This window comes from Simochromis diagramma, unplaced genomic scaffold (assembly GCF_900408965.1).
Source record: "Simochromis diagramma unplaced genomic scaffold, fSimDia1.1 OVJJ01000602.1, whole genome shotgun sequence".
Lineage (NCBI taxonomy): Eukaryota > Metazoa > Chordata > Actinopteri > Cichliformes > Cichlidae > Simochromis > Simochromis diagramma.
Genome location: NW_024387040.1, coordinates 4,533,297 through 4,553,033, shown reverse-complemented (window position 1 = coordinate 4,553,033; position 19,737 = coordinate 4,533,297). Strand labels below are relative to the sequence as shown.

At 41.4% G+C, this 19,737-nt stretch overlaps 1 protein-coding gene across 3 annotated transcripts in view; it reads left to right on the top strand.

The window, feature by feature from the left end:
• cunh8orf34 (chromosome unknown C8orf34 homolog) overlaps positions 1-19,737 on the top strand; it is a 79,319-nt gene that overhangs the window by 11,496 nt on the left and 48,086 nt on the right. For all 3 annotated transcript variants that reach the window (XM_040043688.1, XM_040043687.1, XM_040043689.1), the window contains 6 exons: positions 5,810-5,954; positions 6,256-6,387; positions 8,291-8,410; positions 8,650-8,678; positions 9,545-9,708; positions 13,620-13,786. In XM_040043688.1, the coding sequence (XP_039899622.1) occupies positions 5,810-5,954; positions 6,256-6,387; positions 8,291-8,410; positions 8,650-8,678; positions 9,545-9,708; positions 13,620-13,786 (757 nt within the window). The remainder of the gene's footprint in view (positions 1-5,809; positions 5,955-6,255; positions 6,388-8,290; positions 8,411-8,649; positions 8,679-9,544; positions 9,709-13,619; positions 13,787-19,737) is intronic.

The following is a 19,737-nucleotide window of genomic DNA, read 5'->3' as shown; positions in this document are numbered from 1 at the left end:
CTAATGACCATGTGTGTACAGTGTGCAGACACTATTAGTGCTCATACTGTATGTATTTCTATAATGTACGTGTGTGTGTTTTTAAAGGTTGCAAAGACAAAGTTCATTTGGCTGTTTGTCCATTACCTTTCCAGCTCAGCTTTAATGTAAATGATGGCGGAAACAATCCACAGTGCTCATTCTGTGTCTTCCCAACTTTAGCTCTAACTAGTATTAGTTTTCCCAAATTGTATTGTGCTACACAGTATGTTATTTTGAAGAGGATAATCTACACACTGTTGACGTAGAGCTGGCTCGTGGATGAGATCCTTGAGTGATGGCGATAAAAAAGTGGCAAAATTGGGACGATACTTAAAGAACAGCAGTTCTTTGAGTGAAAATGGCGTGTTGATGCCAGAGATCAGCCAAAAATAGCCAGACTGGTTCGAGGTGATAGGAAAGCAACAGAGAAGACCATCTCTGAATGAAACAGATGGGCTACAGCAGCAGAGGTCCACACTGTGTCGAAAAACTGACACAAGAGCTCACCAAAACTTTTGAACAATAGAAGATTCTGCTGCAGCATTCAGCTGATAGAAGCTTGTCTAACCAAAATAAAAGCACGAGTCCATCCTGGCTTTTCTTACGAGTTTAGGCACATGGTGGTGTAATAGTGTGGGCAATATGGGGCAAAGTGTCCCTAATAAAGTGTTCAGTGAGCGTAGTAAATAAAATTCAGTTTTTCTGATTTTTCAAATGCTAGGTAGTCTTGTGACTGTGTGAAGTTGATGTGTAGTTAAAAAGATATACAAAAGATACCCAAGAAGTTTGCAAAGAAGAGCTTTGTGAAGAAAAAGTGTTTCTCATATAGAACACAAAATACATTGAATGCAGTGATAGTCATAGCAAGGCCTCTGTGCGTTTCGTTTTCTATTTTAAGCAGCAGAAAGATCGTCATGTAGGTTTTGAAAAGGTTAAGTCACGTATGAATGTTGTGAATAAATCTGTTCCTGTGGAACACAGCAAGCACCACAGATAATTACCAAAAAGATGATAAGCAAATTAGCATTTACACGATTATTTTATTGTTATTAATCCAACAGTATCGGAAACCATACGGAAATAAATAGAGGGTGATAATAATTGCTCTCCCTAGTTGTAGAAGTGCAGAAGTGACAGAGAAAAGTAAATGGCACAAATTAAACTGCAGGAGAAACAAATGCAAATGGAAAAGGGAAAGATGTGATACTGGAAGATGTTTGATTGAAAATTGCTTTGGCAAATTTTGTCAATCCAACAGCGCCCTACAGTGAAACCGGTCAAACATAATCAGCAAATACTCCGCAAGGACAAAGCAAGTGAAGGGTGCATATCAGCGAGGAAGACGAGAGCAGTTTTATCTGCTGGTGCCAGTCTGGCCAGGTGACATTGCCTCTCCTGTAGTCTCCTCTTCCACATGATCTCTTCTGCTCTTGCTTTCCTGCTTATTCAGGGTTTGGATGTCTTCCACCGGCACATCTCTTGCTCTCCCTCTGCGTGTCTTCACCTACTTTGGCTCTGAACTATAAAGACACTCACATGTCACCTTAAGTAACCTGTGATATGACTTTGCATTGACATATTTTATTAACAGAAAGAATAAGTAAATCATTGGCAGCCATTGGCCTCTTCTATAGGTGACAGGGACAGGAAGCCCTCCAGGGAGTATTGGAGGAGCTGTTTCTGCAAGTCCAGAACATGCTGAAGGTGACACTGATTTTATTCAAGCAAGCCTGAAATAAAATGTGTAAATGTGCTCTATACTGCTGAAATCCTCTTATGTCTACCCTCATACTTGCAATACAGACACACTGCGCTTGTCTCAGTAGATATGTGAATAGATATACTTCCTCTTTGGAACACAGACATCACAGAAAGCCGACTCATGCAGAGTAAGTGTTGTGTGCTGCAGGCTCAGTGTCTCCTTGCATCCATAAATCCATAGCTCAAATAGTCCACCAGGAGTCTACAATGGCTGAGGAGGAAATTCATCAGCTCACAGGTTGACAAAAAAGAACTAAAGCTTAGGCAAAGTCGCTTAAATCACAGAGCTTGTGAAGCAGCGTTGGCTCTGTCGGTATCTGGTGTTTTTTTGTTTTTTTTACTTCAGCCTTTTTTATTCTTGTCCGTGTTCTTTGCGATTCCGTCTTTGATTTGCACAAGAGAAATCATTATCCAAGTGTCCAAGGTAACAAATGGAAAATAACCCCTTGGGACTGGCAAAATTTATTATACTGCAACCGACACTTGAGCAGGGTGGATACTCTGTGTCACCAGAGTTTGAAGATTTGTCCTTACCCACCACCCTGGTAGAGTTCTCTCTTCCTGTCCTCTTTCAATGCCACCGTCAAAACTGTCTCAGCCTGCTACTCGTGCACGACCTCCAGAACTTTCTCTTTGCCCTCCTCTCTTATTTTCGACTTCTTTCCACTTTTAATTCAGGGAGTTTGTTTAAGTTGTGGGGTATCAGGCATCAGTGAGCGTATCATGACTGCTATTGTCCCCGGAGAGAGTCCTCGAGAGCTTCCAAGGACATGGGTGTCTCTTGGCTGGCTGACAGCTTGTCAATTACTGTGACCGAACGAAACTGCCTGGGGCACGCAGATATCCCGCCAAACGACGCATCTGCACAGATACGAACTGAGACTCCACTGTCTCAGTTGCTTCCGCCACCTGTTGGGCTGCTTAGAGATCACCGCTTCACAGACCGAAACTCTCGGGCACTCTTTAAATCTCTCTCACACATATAAAACCATACGTTAAGGACGATGTTCTGCTGGTGCAAGTAAGTCCAAACCAAATAGTATTAAAGTCAGCTTGCACCGAAAAATGTTGACCCAAATTTGAGTCTACATCTTATTGTGGTTCCTGTCGAAGGAAATGTGATTACCCGTCTAACAGCATGTGCTTATCAAAACAAGACTGGTGTTATTTAAAGCAGCTCATTACCATAGAACGTGAAAGTGTCAGACACGGTTACTTTGCTCTGCTGCATACGTGAGCAATGCAAATGCTTGCATATCCACCGTGCAGATTTAGTGGGATCTGCTGCTTACAGTGTGAGGTTTTGCCTTATTACAATTGTCATTGTAGATGGTAAAGGACGAAGAGGTGCTTTAGCTCATTAAACAGCCATGTGTCATGCTGGAAGCAGAACACTCTGTAGTGCATGCAATCAATACACGTTGACACAAGAGTGCTGTACAGTACAGACGTGTGCAGAATGCACATGTAGCTGCAAGCTATGGGATCTTGTCTTTCTTTGCATCATCGCTTCCTTCTCTTGTCTGTGCATCCCTGTGAATGCACAATCGCACTAAGAACCGTCTTCCCTTTACCCCTTTCCTGCAAAAAGAAATGAACACTTGGGGCACTTAACAGAGTTCTCATCATTTGCTTCCAAATTACAATCTTCAGTAATAGACCTCCTGTTGGTAAGTTAGTTAAATTACCCACAGGAACTACTAAGCAGTAATTACAACTTTTGCCATCTGCCACTTTTAGAGGTTTTAAACTGTTAGACTATGGTGAGGAGCGCTGCTTTGCTAAACTCTCGGTGCGCTATTCTCTCATGTGGTGCTACTCCTGCAAACAGTGGCGTGAGTTGCCTGTGTTGTTAGGCCTTTACAGAGAGACATTTCAGCATGCGCCCTGTTTATCCATTCACATGCTGTTTCCTGTCAGAGCTGCTGTAGACACTGGGGCAGAGCAGGAATGTCCCCCTGACCAATTACCTGATTAGCTTTCTGAGCACACATAGTGCAGCCAAGACTAGCCAGCTGTAATACACACACAGGCAGGCTCTCTTTATCCTGTCTCTACCTCTTAAAAAAACACCAACACGCACATATACAAATAAACTCATATTGGCAAATGTATACCAGCCATCAAAGCGTAGGAAAATACAATTCTGCTAGGTAAGCAACTCTACAGTGTATCCTATCACAAATACTTAAACACACACATACACACAGACGCACTCATCTTATCCATACATTACTGCCAATTCACTGCAGTCCACTAATGGCTTCTCTGCTTCACTGCAGTAGTCATCCTGAAGTCAGCCTGAGCTCTGCTCTGACTGGCTTAAACTGGTCAAACAGAGTTCGTTCTCATACCGTATCGCAGCGACACACACAAATACACTGACAGGAGCAGACATATGCTCATTTCACTGCACCCATCATCTTCAAAGGGACTGCTATTTCCTATAGCTGTGATATAAGAGTTTCGCTCTGTGGTTTTCTGTAGGTGAAGAAAAATAAAACCCACTTCTGCGCTTGCATTTGTATCGTAGCTAGTGTATTAAGAAGTGTTTTGGGCAGTGTTAATATTTTTCTGTTGTTGTGTTTTTTGTCAGTGTGTGTGTACAAGGAGGGAATGTGTTGTAAACGGGTAGGACGTGATTAGTGTGAACATGATCGTTCGTTTGAAGCAGTTCCCATCATGCGTTTGAAGGATTTGAAATTAGCATGCAGAGTGAGATATGGCCTCCACCCTCAGCACCTGTTACTGTGACTCCCACCAGTGTGTTTTTCTCTCTTTTTTTTCTGAGGTACACTTCTTCATTTTCTGCTGCTTTTTTCTCAAAATGTCCTTAGTCAAACATGTGAGTTTATCCTTATGCTTACATGTAATATCTGGGCGCTCTTTCTACGTGAACAACCATCCGCGGAAGTCTTGTGCACGCCACTTGTGTCCGTGCGGTTGCCATTTTTAACTTAAGCTGTGAGTAAATAATTGTTTCGGTGTCAAACTGATTGGAAGAGCCTGCAGTGCACCAAGTCAGGAGCACAACTAGGAGTTGTGCACTTTTTGTGACATTCACAGGGTTGTGCATCTTATATTTGTCAGACTGCCAATGCCAAGTTCCTCTCTAAGTGTCAAAACTATCTAGGCATGGGTGATATATTGAATTTTATAACTGGCTGCCATCATCATATCCGTGGAGCTTTGTGCAGCACTGAGTCAGGTCTCCGTGGCGCTATATTCGCTAGTCATACTTTAAAAATTTCTATTAGTCTGTGTACCATTGTCAAATGCAGCTCAAAAAGAAAGGAAGGGGCCACCTTCTCATACTTATCAGAGATTACAAATATATACTGAGTTATTGGCAGACTACTAAGTCAGTAAAATGAAATCTAACCCTCAAAATACCTTGAAAAGTCCCATATGTCACTGTGGGCCTGCTGAAAGTGTATTATACACAATACTAACACAATGATTGCTCAACACATTCTCAACTGTGCAAATGCACGTGGTCAGAATAACACTTTCAAGGTTGCAAACTTTGGAAAATCACCAGATGTGATGCTGGAGAAAAACTTGCGCCTTCTTTTTGCTTTCTCTGGTATTCTAGAGCATTTTTGAAAAATTGCCCTTCATATTTCAAATGTTACTCAGCGAAAAGGCTGCTGAAGAACACCCTTGATTCCTGCAGTGTTTATTTACTTGTATACTTATTTGCCTCATCTGATTTTTAACAAGCTTGCAGACATGTTTTACTAATAGACACGGAAGGGAACTGCTCCATGTCTGTAAGGAAAAACTAGTACCATCTTTTATTATTTAAAGACTGTGATACCGGGCTTGGTATAAATCTCCACTTGCTGGACGCGCACACTTGCTTTGAGTGATTTCAACTCCAAAAAACTCCTGGGATGCTTCTAGGGATTGATTGTGTTTCTCAGCATCAGCATGGCCGATACTCCGCTTGCTCGGACCTGCTCTCTCACTCTTGTTGCAGTGCCACTTTTGCTCTAATGGCTCTCTGCTTTGCCCTCTTCTCTAGGAGTTGATGACCAAATTGATAACTGAGACTCCAGACCATCCAATCCCTTTTCTCATTGATCACCTGCAGACCAAGCAAGACAGCCCTGGCAAGCTACACAGAGCTTTCTCAGGTTCTGCTGCACTTTGGGCACAGAGCTCCCCAGGTTGGTGCACACACACATGCAAACACATTATACATATGCTGCGTGTCCCCTGCCTTTCTCTCGGACCTGGACGAACAAAACTCCCTGTCTACCCCGCAAAAAAAAAAGAAAAGAAAAAAAGTTTAATATATTTGCCCTTGATTCATTTTAGCATAAATGTCTCCTGTGCTTTGCTGTCATTTATGGTTGCGGTAGACACACACAAGAAGAACAAAGTATTTACCTTTGCACATAGTACCCCCAGTTCATGATAAATAGTCCTATGATATGCTGAACATAAATTCAGACTCTTTCCTGACAGAAAACAAAAACACTCGGAGGGAGTACATCAACTATGAAAAGCCGTGGCAAATTCACCCAAAGAAGCCAAAAAAATCAAAGAGCGACCTTGCTGTTTCAAGTATCTCTCCGCCTTCACCAGAATCCAAATCCCGTAAGTTTAATTTTTATTTAATCTTTACTTCTTAAATTTTTTCCTGGTTGCGTTACTTACACAGGCACACCCGGACACACATAATCCATTTTTAAATGTGAAGCAGCACTGTTTTGATACCTGTTGATATCGGTTGTTTCCCAATTACACGCTCCATTGACTTTAATCTCCATTTTAAATTTGATATAATTATGTCTAATTAAAGTTAGTCACACTGTATAGTCCAGTGTCCTCCTTCCAGCCTTTCAGAGCCCTGCAGACGAGTTCATTATTAAGGACCACCTATTATAGCCTACACTTACTTACAGCCGTGCACTTCTACGCACTCTAAAGAGGGATTCTTCACAGATTTCTTGGGTTCATGCAGAATATATGAAAATGATTTTCCTGGGGTAATTTTAGCTGTGGTGTTAGAATGAAGTATGGCAATTGAGGCAATAAGAATAGGTCAAATGGGTATCAAGCGGCGCCACAGACTTCTTCAATAATGTAACGCTGTGCTCTGTCATTGCCAGACCGAGTCTATTTTAGACTATGTTAGGAGCATTGCTCACAGTCAAGAGGATGAGGGTGTCACGAGAACCTCGTGAAGTCCATAAAAGAGGACGAGTGAACGGGAGAACTGTGCATCAGCATCGAGGTTTGGTGTGTTAGCAGCATTCCTGTTGCCCCCTTCAGAGGAAGAAGCTTTCAAAGCTAGATTTAACGTCAAATCACATTAAAAATACATGCATAGGTGTTTTGGCATGCACAGCTTATGAAAAATTGAAATCAAAAGAACTGTCTCTCATCATTATTGCACAGTTTGTATGCAGGAAGCTAGGCACAACAGCTGTCAAAAACATACTAAAGGTCCACTCACACGCTGATCAAAATGAATCCCTCTTCCTTTTCTGTGCACTGTTTGGCAAAGGGTTTGGCCTCACTTGTGCCTGACTGATAGTTTAATGGGCAGATCCAAAGAGAATTGAATTCTTAACCCCTAATCTAAGCTATTAAGATGCAGCGTAGCCCTTTGCTGGGGCAGCACCATCACACAGAGCCACGCATAGGAGAGAATGACACTCGTTGCCGGAAGTAATGATTTTTCCCCCCCCCCTCATGTCTGTATTTGGCAGACGAATTTGCTGTGTGTTTACAGTTGTTAGAATGCCAAGCAGCTTAGTCAGAGCGAACAAGTGTAGGGGAAGGCAGATTGTAGCTGCAGCGCTGACAAATATTCGCCCTCGAGTTTATTTGTGGGGAAACAGACCACTCACTTTCTGCACCTGTCAGGACATATTAGTTTCATTCAAACATGCATCAAGTTTAATCCAAATTCCTCTCTATAGTTTTCAGTGTGTTTTCAGAGACTGAAGGCTGGTAGATAACCGGCACATTTTTGGCACGTCTTCACTGTTACTTGATGTTGATTTTCCGTCCAGCTGTGTTTGAGCATAAGAACGTTTGATATGGATGAACGAGTAATCCGTCCTCTATAAAACAATATTGCTCCTTGCATGTCTGAGTGAGACCGCCAAAAGCTTTGGAGCGCTGCTAGGGGACGCGAGCAGGACATCAGTAACATATGTGGGTCATTTCCTGCTCCTGTTTGAGTTATTTTGTTAATCAAAGAGACTGACAGACACTGTCCCCTGGCCTCAGTCCAGTCAGCTCTCTGCCTCTGGAAGCCACTCTGTGACTTTTCTGCCAAAGTTTCCATTTCACTTCATCCTGCAGTAATTCACAAAGTCGTGTTTGGGCAAATAGAAAGTCAAGCAGGGGTGTTTGCAGATTGTAGTATGGTTATTTGGACATTTCATAGGGTCAGTTCTCATCCATTTCATAATACTCACACAAAGTGGATCTGTGATGCTTTCGGATGCGCTGACGTAAATTGCATGTTTGCTTCTGTGATGTCCAGTGCCTCGGTCAATCGAGTACCCGCCCTGGGACTGGAGGGAGAGCAGGGACTTTGATGAGCTCAACCACATTTTGCAGGAGAGTAAGAAGCTCGGCAAGGCCCTGGAGAGCCTGTCGCGCAGTGAGTGGCTGCAACTCAGCAGAATGCATGCTTACATCATACTCAGCAGCGTTTAATACATCTTAACATATAGAACTAAAGTCTAGACCTTTCTGTAAATGTCACTGTTAATCCCGAGAAGGAACCGGATAGAGCAGCTTATCTTACAGGCTCACCACTAAGCTTAGAAGCAGCCTAAGCTGGGATGTAAAACCGTATTAGATGCTTCTGTGCTTTAAACCATTTTCTTCTTTCCTCAGGCATCGCCATCTCTGATGAGCTTGACCAGGTAGATATTAACTAGCCGGGAAAATAAAACACTCCTATATTGACACTAGTTTGGTCTTCCTCTCATCACCCCTGCTGAATTACTCATGCTACATCAAATAAAAGAGCCAGATTTCTTAACTTTCACTTGCTCAACAGAGCAGCACAGACATCATCTTTTTCTGATGATGAACTGCTATCTCATGGGATTGATATTCGAGAGTGATACTTCAGTAAAGCATGTCCTCCATCTCCCTCTCCCTTGCCCCTTCGTTGTGGATCTTACTCGCAAAGCTTTGCCTGCGCTCTGCCTTTGTCCTCGCCTGGCCCAAATTCCCTCCCGGCACAATAGTGCAGCGGCTGCTCAGGTTGGAGATGCACAGATCGATTTTGAAAATGTTGGCTCTGGATGAGAAATACAGCATATGTTTTGACAGGGAATTTACTTTTTGCTCAGCGCACCATGTCCAACATCCTTGGCTTATAGTCCAGAGATTTTCCCTCTTTTCTGTGGAACAGAACAGGGAATGAATACTAAATACCTGCTGAGATCGTGCAGAGACAATAGAATTCCTTCTGGATTTTGTGAAAGATGAGGATAAGTATTTTTGCTTTTTGCACACTGAATCGTGCAAATGTGTACAGAGGCTGCTTGGGAGGCAGATATCAGACAACACTCTGCTCTTTTTCTGAACTTTATTATTTAAAAAAACTCCATTATTATTTAATAATGAAGGGTTTCTTTTTGAATTAAAAGTACACAGTGTTAAGATAGAGATTCATAGCAGTTCTCTGACTCCTCTCACCTCTACCTCTGCTTCTTTTCATTTTAATCTTTCCCTTTCTGTCTGCTACTTCCTGCTGTTTTAATATGCATTTCTGTTTTAGAACTTGGTGGGATATAACGCAGTTCTGCGCCCTCGGGTGGTGGGGGAGTGGGTTGGTCGGGACGAAGATGACGCAGACCCGCTGGCTGCGGAAATGCTGCACCCTCCCGTCCCTCGGTCTAAAACTGAAGTATGTTGGAGTGGAGACAGCAGCCCTGCTGGGAGGTTAGTGATTGGGAATATAGTATATTTGTGACGTCATCTATATGAGTGTATGTGTGCGTCTGAGTCACTTAATGCAAAAAGTTTAAAACTTCAGAAACTTCACAAAGCTCTTGTTGGCTCTTTAAATAGGAGGAGGTAGACTTCTAACTCTGGCTGCCTGAGGAATGCCCATCTGAATGGGTTTGATAATCCCATTTCAAAGGCGCGATCAAACATGCTTGCCATGATACTGCTTCAACCCAATTTCAAATTAAAGCTAACCTCATTTCTGTGTCCTCAAGGCCAAGAAATTTTCTGCTTGTTATTTTAAAAATGGCCCGTTTATGACAGTATAACTGTGTCGTGCGTTGCATTGTCAAATCATTTGTCATCTTTAAAAAAACTCTTTAAGTTCCAAGTCAAGTGGACTATTGCCCTGTGTGTGTGTGTGTGTGTGTGTGCACTCATGCGTATGTTTTTCTATCTGGTGGGGACTTTTACCTAACTGCTCACTCATCCATAAGGACTTTTGTCACTAAGGGGACACAAATTATGGTCCCAACAGAACCAGATATATGTGTTTGTGTAAATGAGATGTTATGTATTTTCCTATGAGGAGTGTGACAAACTTGTGGTGCTGTGTGAAAGCCACGGAGAGATGTGTCACCGTGGGGACAAATATTCTGCTTCTGGGAATGCATTATGCCAACAAGTTACCCCCCACATGGATAAGACAAGGGCTGCACATGTGTGTTAGTGCGCACACACAAGTGCATGCATGTGCTTCTGATATGACAAATTAAAGGAGGAATGGATATAAAACCATAAATCATGTTCAGGCCTGAGCTGACATACACACAGTGTTAATCTCATTAGGTTACTGTATGGGTGGATTATAGGGAGAAATCACTTAGTTTAAACCCTGAGCTGGGAGATAGGGATGTGTGTGTGGGCTCACTGATGAGCTCTGCTCTGTGTGTGTGCGTGTAAGTGAGATGTTTTGTATTTACCTATTAAGACTGTGAGAAACGCGAGCCGCTGTTTGTTTGGGATGGTGTCGTGTCCCAATATAATCACAGCCTCTTCTCTCATTAACTACAGGAGTACCTGGCTCATCACATAGATCATTTATATCAACTCTTAATTGCATTTACTGGGAACTTGCTCCCTTATCACATTCTGTTTGGGGATCCACATCACTTTCAATTACTCCAAGCAGTTTTCTGACCCAGCCTAGTGTCATGTTTCTATTAAAAGTCATAATACTAAATGACATAAAATTTCGTGGCTAGAGATTTTTAAATCCACTGGTTAGGTTTATAATTAGAGAAGCTAAAAATGACCACTGATGTAATGGAACGCTGGCAAAGAATAGCAGTGCCCTCGCTTAAAATCCCATGTGAGCTTTAATGGGGCGTCCCTTCATGGTGATCATAGGCGTTCAGTTTCTTCTTCTTTTGGCTGCTTCCTTTAGGAGTCAGCGGTTCATATGACTTCATCTCCCCCACCATGCTCTTCTGTCACACCAAACCTCTGCATGTCCCCCATCACGACATCCATGAACCTCCTCTGTGGTCTTCTTTTTCCATGCTCACCGCTCTCTAACCTCTCCAACGTTGTCTGCTCAACCTCCCAAAGAGCTGTCCCTCTGATATACTCATTTGTACTCCTGTCCATCCGAGACACTCCCAATGAAAATTGTAACATTTTCAACTAAGCTCTGCCAAAAAAATAAATTAAAACTTCTATCTGCAATCTGAAAGCACATATGTTTTTATTTCTTCCTCATGCATTTGACCTTTTTCGTCTAGGCAGTCCATCTTCCTCCTCTGACTTTTGCAAGTTTACTTGCTTTTCACAAACTTATTGCTTCTGTCCCTCATTCCAGCCCACCTGTCATTTATGACCATAAGAGATAGTGACAGGTTGTGCCCATTCTCTGTATGATGGCCTGCAGTTTCCAGAGGGATAAGTGCAAAGTGCACTTGGGAAATCAAGAACGAACTGTGGCCAAAGTTTATTCAAGGAGTTGTGTTTTTTTCACTCTCCGGTGGAGCGAGGCTTCCACATTTAACGTATAGCAGGAACACAAGTTTTTTTCTGTTAACAAAAATATAAAGACATTCGCTTCTATGGGTTCTGATTACTTATTGGTCACTCAGACAGGAAGAGAGAGTGCCGTAAAGCTGCATTTTTTGTCATATTTATTGTGTTTAATGTTTTGGCTCCTGTGGTGAAAAAGAATTGCTGACTCTGGGACAGCTACAGGGAGGCACAGTGGGCCTGAGATTTTCATATTAGATGTGGGCCCATTATACAACACATAAAAGTAATAACACTGTCTCCACACAAGCTAGCCGAGCAGCCTCTCTCTTTTTTTGTTTACTTCTATTTTTCACAATTATTACTTTCCTGCTTTGTTTGCTGTTCTCATCTTAGATTCTCGCCGCAATGTTGGAAAGTTTAGCCTCAGGTTAAACCTGACTGTTTGCAATCACAGCGAAATGGTCCAACTTTTTTTTGTTTTTTTCTTCATCCAAAGACAAAAGCTGTAAAAAACACCCCATACCAACCACACTACTCGTATTAGCAGATACTATTAGCATAAATACCACACGGAGGGTATGAAGAAATATCTTTTGACCCTTTCACATTAGCTGTAAATAGAAGTCATTAAACTGAGATTAGCATCAAATTCATTCTCTTCCACCCCTATAATCCACGCCCTCGGCCACTGGGATATGAAAATTAATTTCGCCAATATAGAGGTAAGAGGAAGCCAGCCTTCAGTGTGGTATGTGTATGTCTTAACTGTAAAGGAAAATGAAGACGCTGTTGCGTGTGGGAACAGAAATATGAAGAAAAGCATTCTTTTTTTTTCATATAGTTATTATTTTAATTGAATACAGTCTCAGAACTGTGATCCTCTTTCCACAAATGTTGACGTATGGATGGCTTTATCGTGATTTCCATGGATAAATCCGTGGCAATCAGCACGTAATGTTTATAAATTACCATGTGGGAAATGTTAGCGTATGCCTTTATGATAAAACAAATAGTGGAGGCTGAAGACAATGTTGAAATGTAAACAGAAGCCAGACGTGCTGGAACAAAGCAGTAATACTATTGGCTATTATATAAGAAGAAATAATATTAGAAATATAGTATTCAGATTTTATAAATATTTAACGATCCTTTAAAAAAAAAGATATATCTTTTCCATTCTTGAATATTTAAAAGATTCAAGCAGTAAGTAACTCGTTTGGATTTGATCATTGGCTCCCCCGTTGGGTAAAAACTGCAGGGGGTGCTTTCAACACCTACATGCTTATAAATTCTGAGCTTAGATTCCCTTTTCAACCTGACATCCTCTAAACGCCTAATGGTTTGTGGGTAGTGTTTAACTGTTGCTCACCTCAGAGCAATTATCTTGTCTTATCTACTTCCTGCTACTCAGGTATAGCAAGGTGCACTGCACCTACATGACACTTCATATAACTGTACTCTGTTTTGTCTGTGCCAGCCACGGAATGACTACCAAGTGCAATGATTGGTGAAACACCTTTTTAAGTATAGTCATGCATGTGCATAGCACTGGGGCAGATGCATTATTTTGTTTTTGCTAGGAAGCTTGAGTCTGCGTAGATACAACTCTAACAGATTAGGATGAGAGTATGCAATTACTGTCGGAACACTGTTATTATAAAACCCGTTATTTTTCTCCATGTGTTTCCCAGAAACTCAAAGCATATTATTGCAGAAGATAATAGCTTCAGATTCATGACCTATTCAACTTTAAAATGCTTTACAGAAGTGAGCAACAATGTAATTACTTGCTAATAAGTATTTAATTGTGATTCAGTTTGTATGAGGGTTGAAAAGTATTACTTTATGCTATTTTTCTTGCTAAGACTTTTTTATTTCACCTTTAGCCTGAAGATGGAAGCGAAGAGCAAAGGGCTAAAGGAGCAGCAGCATCATCATAAGAAGCTTCTGGCTGCCATGCTGTCCCAGGACTCCTTTGATTCAGTCCACAGCCCCACCCCCTCTGTTGTGGAAGAGGAGATCGAGGACGAGGATGATGCCATGGAGCTTCTGGGTAATCTCACAGCCCGATACGACTTACATACAAAGTCACAAGTTACAAATCTGTGAAAAATTTGTTGTGTAATAGAGCAGAGTGAACGGTTTTCCGAGGCAGATGCAGTCCATTAGTTTTTCCAGTGTAAAACTACCATTGATCCCACTGCTGATTATGAGTCTGCATGTATGAGTGTTTTTATGTGATGCATTTGGCAAACCTCTGAACTGCGATTTCAGATAACACTAAAATGAAGTCTGCAGATGAAACTACACATTTTTCACTATATATTTTTTTAGGCTATGTGGAATAAAAAATATGCATATTGTGTATTTTTGCATAACTGGAAGAAACACCTCGTAGCACAACTTAAAAAAATACTTTACTTTGAAGGCTTATGGCATGTTCAGTTGATGTTGTGCCTCTTGCTTTTTTTTAGGTGGGAAAAAAGGGAAATTGGTTCTTTTACAGCACTACTATTACTGCAGCTGCTTTCTTTGGCCACCTGCATACAGTCAAATTCACTGTGTTCTGACACATTTTCTATGAGTTGTGGGGAAAAAATGTTGCTAAAAGTGGGAAAGTGGTTAATGGCAAACATGGATGGATTATCATGGCCATGAGCCCTGTACACAAATTTCCCACAAGCCACTCATGCAAAGAGCATGCACTACATCTGCCCTTCCTAAGCACACAGTTTGGTTGCACAATATCAAGGCGTGTGTGTTACTTGGAATTTGTATTTGGTGAATTAAAAATAATAAATGCCTGAACATCCATAATGTGAATGACCTGTTCCACCACATCCCAAAAGTGCTCCATTGGACTGAGATCTGGTGACTGTGGAGGCCTTTTGAGTACACTGAATTCAATGAGAATCTAAGTTGAGCCATTAAAAAAAGAGTTAGGCATGGTCTGTAACAATACTCAGCTGGGCTTTGGCATTTAAGCGATGCTCAGCTGGTACTAAGGAGCCCAAATTGTGCCAAGAAAATATCCTCCATATCATTAAACCACAAGCAGCAGCCTGAAGTTCATCTAAGGCAGGATGGATCCATGCTTTCATCATCCTTTACAGCAGATTCTGACCCTACCATCTAAATATTGCAGCAGAAATTGACTCTCATCAACCAGGCAATGGTTTTCTAATCTTCTATTTCCAGTTTAGCGAGTTTGTGTGGACTGTAACCTCAATTTGACCGAAGTGGCACCTAATGTGGTCTCGGCTTTGTTGTAGCCCGTCTGGTTCATGGTTTCATGTGTTGTGCGTTCAGAGATGCTCTTCCACATGCCTTGGTTGTAAACCAAGTTATGGTTATTTGAGTTACTCTTGCCTTCCAGTCAGCTCAAAGCAGTCTTGCTATTCCCCTCTTACATCGTGCATCAACAAGACCCAGAGAACTGCTGTTCACTGGATAATTTCTCTTTTCTCTTATGGTTGCAGAGATTCTGTTGTTAACTAAACTAAAGATGTAAAAATGTACATTTTCTTCAACGTGTAACAGGGTTGACTTGAACTGATGGAAAGCATTGTATATACGCACACCTGCAGAGGCATGCGTTGTGTATGCAGTGGAATTTGGTTTGATTTGCACTAAAGAGCACTTTAGTAGCTGTTAAAGGAATCTGCTCTTCCTGTTTGCACTGGAATGCCAGATGTTTTCAGCTAGCGAGTCTTGTTGTTCTCTCTGACAAGCGTAGAATCGCAAAGTGGCTCATTTGATTTACTTCGCCTGTGTCAGGAGTGCATGTGTGTGTTTACGTTCCTCCACGCCAGTTCTGCCACCATGACTTGAGATGGATGAGTGTCAGTGGAAAGAACACCTGATGTAAAGTTTAATTCAGTGGAGGCTCTGAGAGCTTGTCATTCTGTACGTGCAGATGCAGGATGTAATGCCTCTTTCTAAACTGAATGTGTTGTCTGAATATTTTTTGTGATGAAGCATTCCCTCTGCTACCGTCTGTCACTTGTTCCTCGCAGTTTGTCTGTGTCTTGTAGTAATGTTTATCTGCGTGGTGATTCTCTTGAGTAAAGTACCTTATGGTCACACTTGTAGATTTAAAGCATCACGTACACCGTTTATGTCATTCAAATCTGAATCGCGACAGTTCTGTGTTACAGCTAATACTACAAAAAAGTTTCATAGCTAACAAATGATTGTCAAGCAGTACTTCTTTGAGGAACGGCAACCTGCAGTGCAGTCTTTTTATTTCCTTGTGACAAACATGGTTTCTAGTAATAGTGCTTCAGTCTCTCTTCGGTCTCCTTAGAGCTGTTGCTCTGTGGTGACACACACATCTACGCAAGTCTGTGCTCTCCACTCTCCTGTCACAGCAGTGAGACACTTCTGCTTGTTAGCAGGATCCGTTCACCAGGGTCATTCAGAGGGTCGCATTTCTTTTTCACTGCGTGTCAGCGATTCCCGCGCGGTTACACAGACTGAAGCTGCGACATTTTAGGTGTTCGGTTTCAAAGCTGGGCATTTTATCAAATTAATTGCTCTTTTAATGTAATGTTTCGTCACGGCAACCGTGACGCTGTCGCCTCACTGCAGGAGGGTCCTGGGCTTGAATTGGCTTTTGTGAGTCTGCTAATATATAAAAGAAATCTTTAGAAAATATTATTTAAACACAGAGTTTTTCTTTTCTTTTGTGTTGCAAAAAATTTCCAATCAGCTGAACAGCGTTGTCAGTATAGTTTTAATACCGTTTGCTTTTAATGTTTATTAGATATTTAGAATCAAAATACTTGTCATTTATGGTATCTTTCCTTCACTCAAAAACACTTTCTTTGCCCTCATAACATGACATGACATAATATTTGTTTTACTAAAATGCAACAGAAAAATAAAAATATTTGTCTGGTCCAGTAATTAATCAAGAAAAATATGCTTGATATAAACTGAACGATACCAACCAAGTAAATTTCTCATAGATATTACAGTATAATTATGTAACAAAATTAGATGGAAACTGTATATGTTTTAGGCATACTTGTTCCTTTTGTGTCTTTCTGAGTGTTTTCAGGGAATAGCTCCTATATTAAATGAGGCAGGACTCTGCATGCTCAGGTAGAAGCTTCAAAGGTGCGTAACAAAAGCACAAAATTAAGGTGCTTAATTTTGAATTAAGCACCTTAATTTTGTGCCCAAATGTGACGGACTGGTTCTGATATAACACTTTTTTTGCCCTATTTGAGCATTCAAGGTAATTTCTGCCACAGTGGTCATTTACCCATTCACATATATATGTTTTCTTTATTCTATGCGTACGTGTTTTTAACCTAACATCCACAAATTTACAGTCTAATACAGGGGCGGCCAACTCCAGGCCTCGAGAGCAGGTGTCCTGCAGGTTTTAGATAACACCCTGGCTCAACAGACCTGAATCAAATGATTAGTTCATTACCATCCTCTGGAGAACTTCAAGAAATGTTGAGGAGGTAATTTAGCCATTTAAATCAGCTCTGATGGATCAAGGACACATCTAAAACGTACAGGACACCGGCTCTCGAGGCCTGGAGTTGGCCACCCCTGGTCTAATAGATACATTAGGGGCAACTCAGGGTTCAATATCTTGCTTAATCATACTCTACAGGAGTTTGGAATCAGACCACCGACCTCCCGAGTTGCAGACAACCCATTCTTCCTCGTGAGCTACATCTGGAGCACAGTGGAAAGTGAAAAGAAAATCTGAAAGAAAAATGCCCTCACATGGTAGCTGATCCTTCGTCTGGTGTATGACAGTCTTGTGCTAGAGAAAATGGGTCTTCTTGCAAAGTAATTATGAATGCAGTTTGGTTTGGGAACACCATTTTTAGAAGGCAGGGTTCAACAGACATGACCCAGGAGAGTAGTAATAAATATAACCAGAAAGCAGGATGCTGATGGTCTGTGATGACCCCTCACAGGCTTTGTGGCTTGACTTTGGTCTATGGCAGTAATTCAAAGAAACGAATGCATTTCTGATCCTCTGTCGAGGCCTGGTCACGTAGCTCTCCAGAGACCGCCGCCTCTGAGTTGACTGCCTCACTACTGTAAAGTTGATTAAAGGTGATGCTAACACGTATCATGTGGTGCCTTGGTGGACTTTGTGAAACGAAGGACCCTCGTGAGGATTTTTTGGGCCTCAACTAGAAAGAAGGTCTTGGCAAAAACTCTGTAGCTATGACCAAACGCATGCCAAGATGACTGATGATCCTTGGCAGGGCTGGTGAGCTTGTGATAGTATATTGATCCCTAAAGGAGATATTCATCTTTTTTCCCTGCTGCTGTCCACAAGGGTAAAACATGTGGTCATCTGTTCAGAGCTGCTCCACAAGCCGATAGGGATTTGGAAACATGTTCAAGGACTTCACAGCTGAGAGGTACTTGCTGTCAGATAAGTTGAATCGCTGGAATTAAGTGCTCTCTCAAATTTGATGACACAGCAAAAGCTGCTGTAACTTAACCTTGTACAGTAATGGGTTATTACATAAAATACCTTTGTTTTTGTTCATTTTTATAAACATGCAACATTATCTTCTCATTTCTCTTGATTCTGCATCACTAAACAATAAGCTGTTGACTGGTAATATGCTAAACATGGTGCGCAGTGTTAAAGGCCTCTCACATGCAGCAATGCAACTGCTTCAGGAATAGAAATTGTTGGGTGCTATGTGTTTAAGCATTAGGTCAGTCTGACCTCTAGTGGCTAAATGCTTGAATTACAGTTGCTGTGTCTAAAGTTTATTAAGAGCATTGTCCCAGATGAGTGCAATGATTTGAATTTAGGTAACCTGACAGAAAATTGTCTATAGACTTTAATAACTTAGGTATTTTTTTAACCTTTTTTGCACATTACCTTTATTTACCATGTGACGCTAATACATCCTATGTTAGGTCCACATGCACATTGAAGCCTCACCATGTTGTCAGGCAGATCGGCCATTGTTATCTCGCCTGGTAACTTGCCATTTCTGCAGTTTCTGCAGTTTCTGCATACAAATGAAAGCAAATGTATAGATGAGAAATAAACACTTGTGATGTTGCTGGGAGCGATCGTGTTTAGTGTGTGCCAAAGTTTCTGGGGAATGAAGAGAGGGAGGTTCGGGGAACAATGTAAATGTAAAACATACTGCAGATTTTCCACTGGGAGGCAGGAAAGGAGCACTGCTTTGTCCTACTGTGGAACAAGTACAACTTCTGCAAGAGTGTGATAAAAATGGACTTAGAGGATACAACAGTTAGTTGCAGTTGCAACTTCTCTGCATTTTTATAGTAGGAAAGAGGTTTTTGCAAACTGGATGTTTTTCTTTTCTTTTTTCTTTTTTTCCTCTAGTACCTGGATAAGGAGCTTATGAGAAAATAATAGGATCGCCTTGGAATGGCTTACAGTACTGCTAGCCAAGGTTTTTCCGATGTGATGCAATTATAAAAAACCAAATACGCGTGACTCGAGTTTGATTTGTTTTGTTCACATTGTTCCAAAAGGAGAAAATAAAATCAGCTTAGAGGTTGCAGTTGTTGATTCTCTGGTAGTTCTCAGGGATGACACTGTGTTTTCCCAGTTGTTTTCATTAGTTCTGCGCTTAATATTCACCACAGTCCAAACCATATTTAAAATGAATATGACTCACATGTTATTGTGTAACCATGGAAAATGTCAAAATTCTAGCTTTTGCTAGGCAGTGGAACCGCAGCAATATACTGAACCCGAGCAAGAAACAAGCTGAGTTCAGTGTGTGGGGAGAAACACCCTGTTTTTTGGCCTTGCAGTGTTATTTTATGGTAAGTTAATGAGACGCGTTAGCCAGTTCCCCGCTGTAAGGTTACTGTTGTTGTCATCCGTGGTGGAAGTATTCCATTTCAGGGGGCAAGCTGATTGAATTCTCAAATTCCATTTTTATTAATATGTGCAGAGAATATGTTTGATTTACATGAACTCAGGCGATGAAAAACAAACTTTATTGTAGAAAAAAAAGGGAAAAA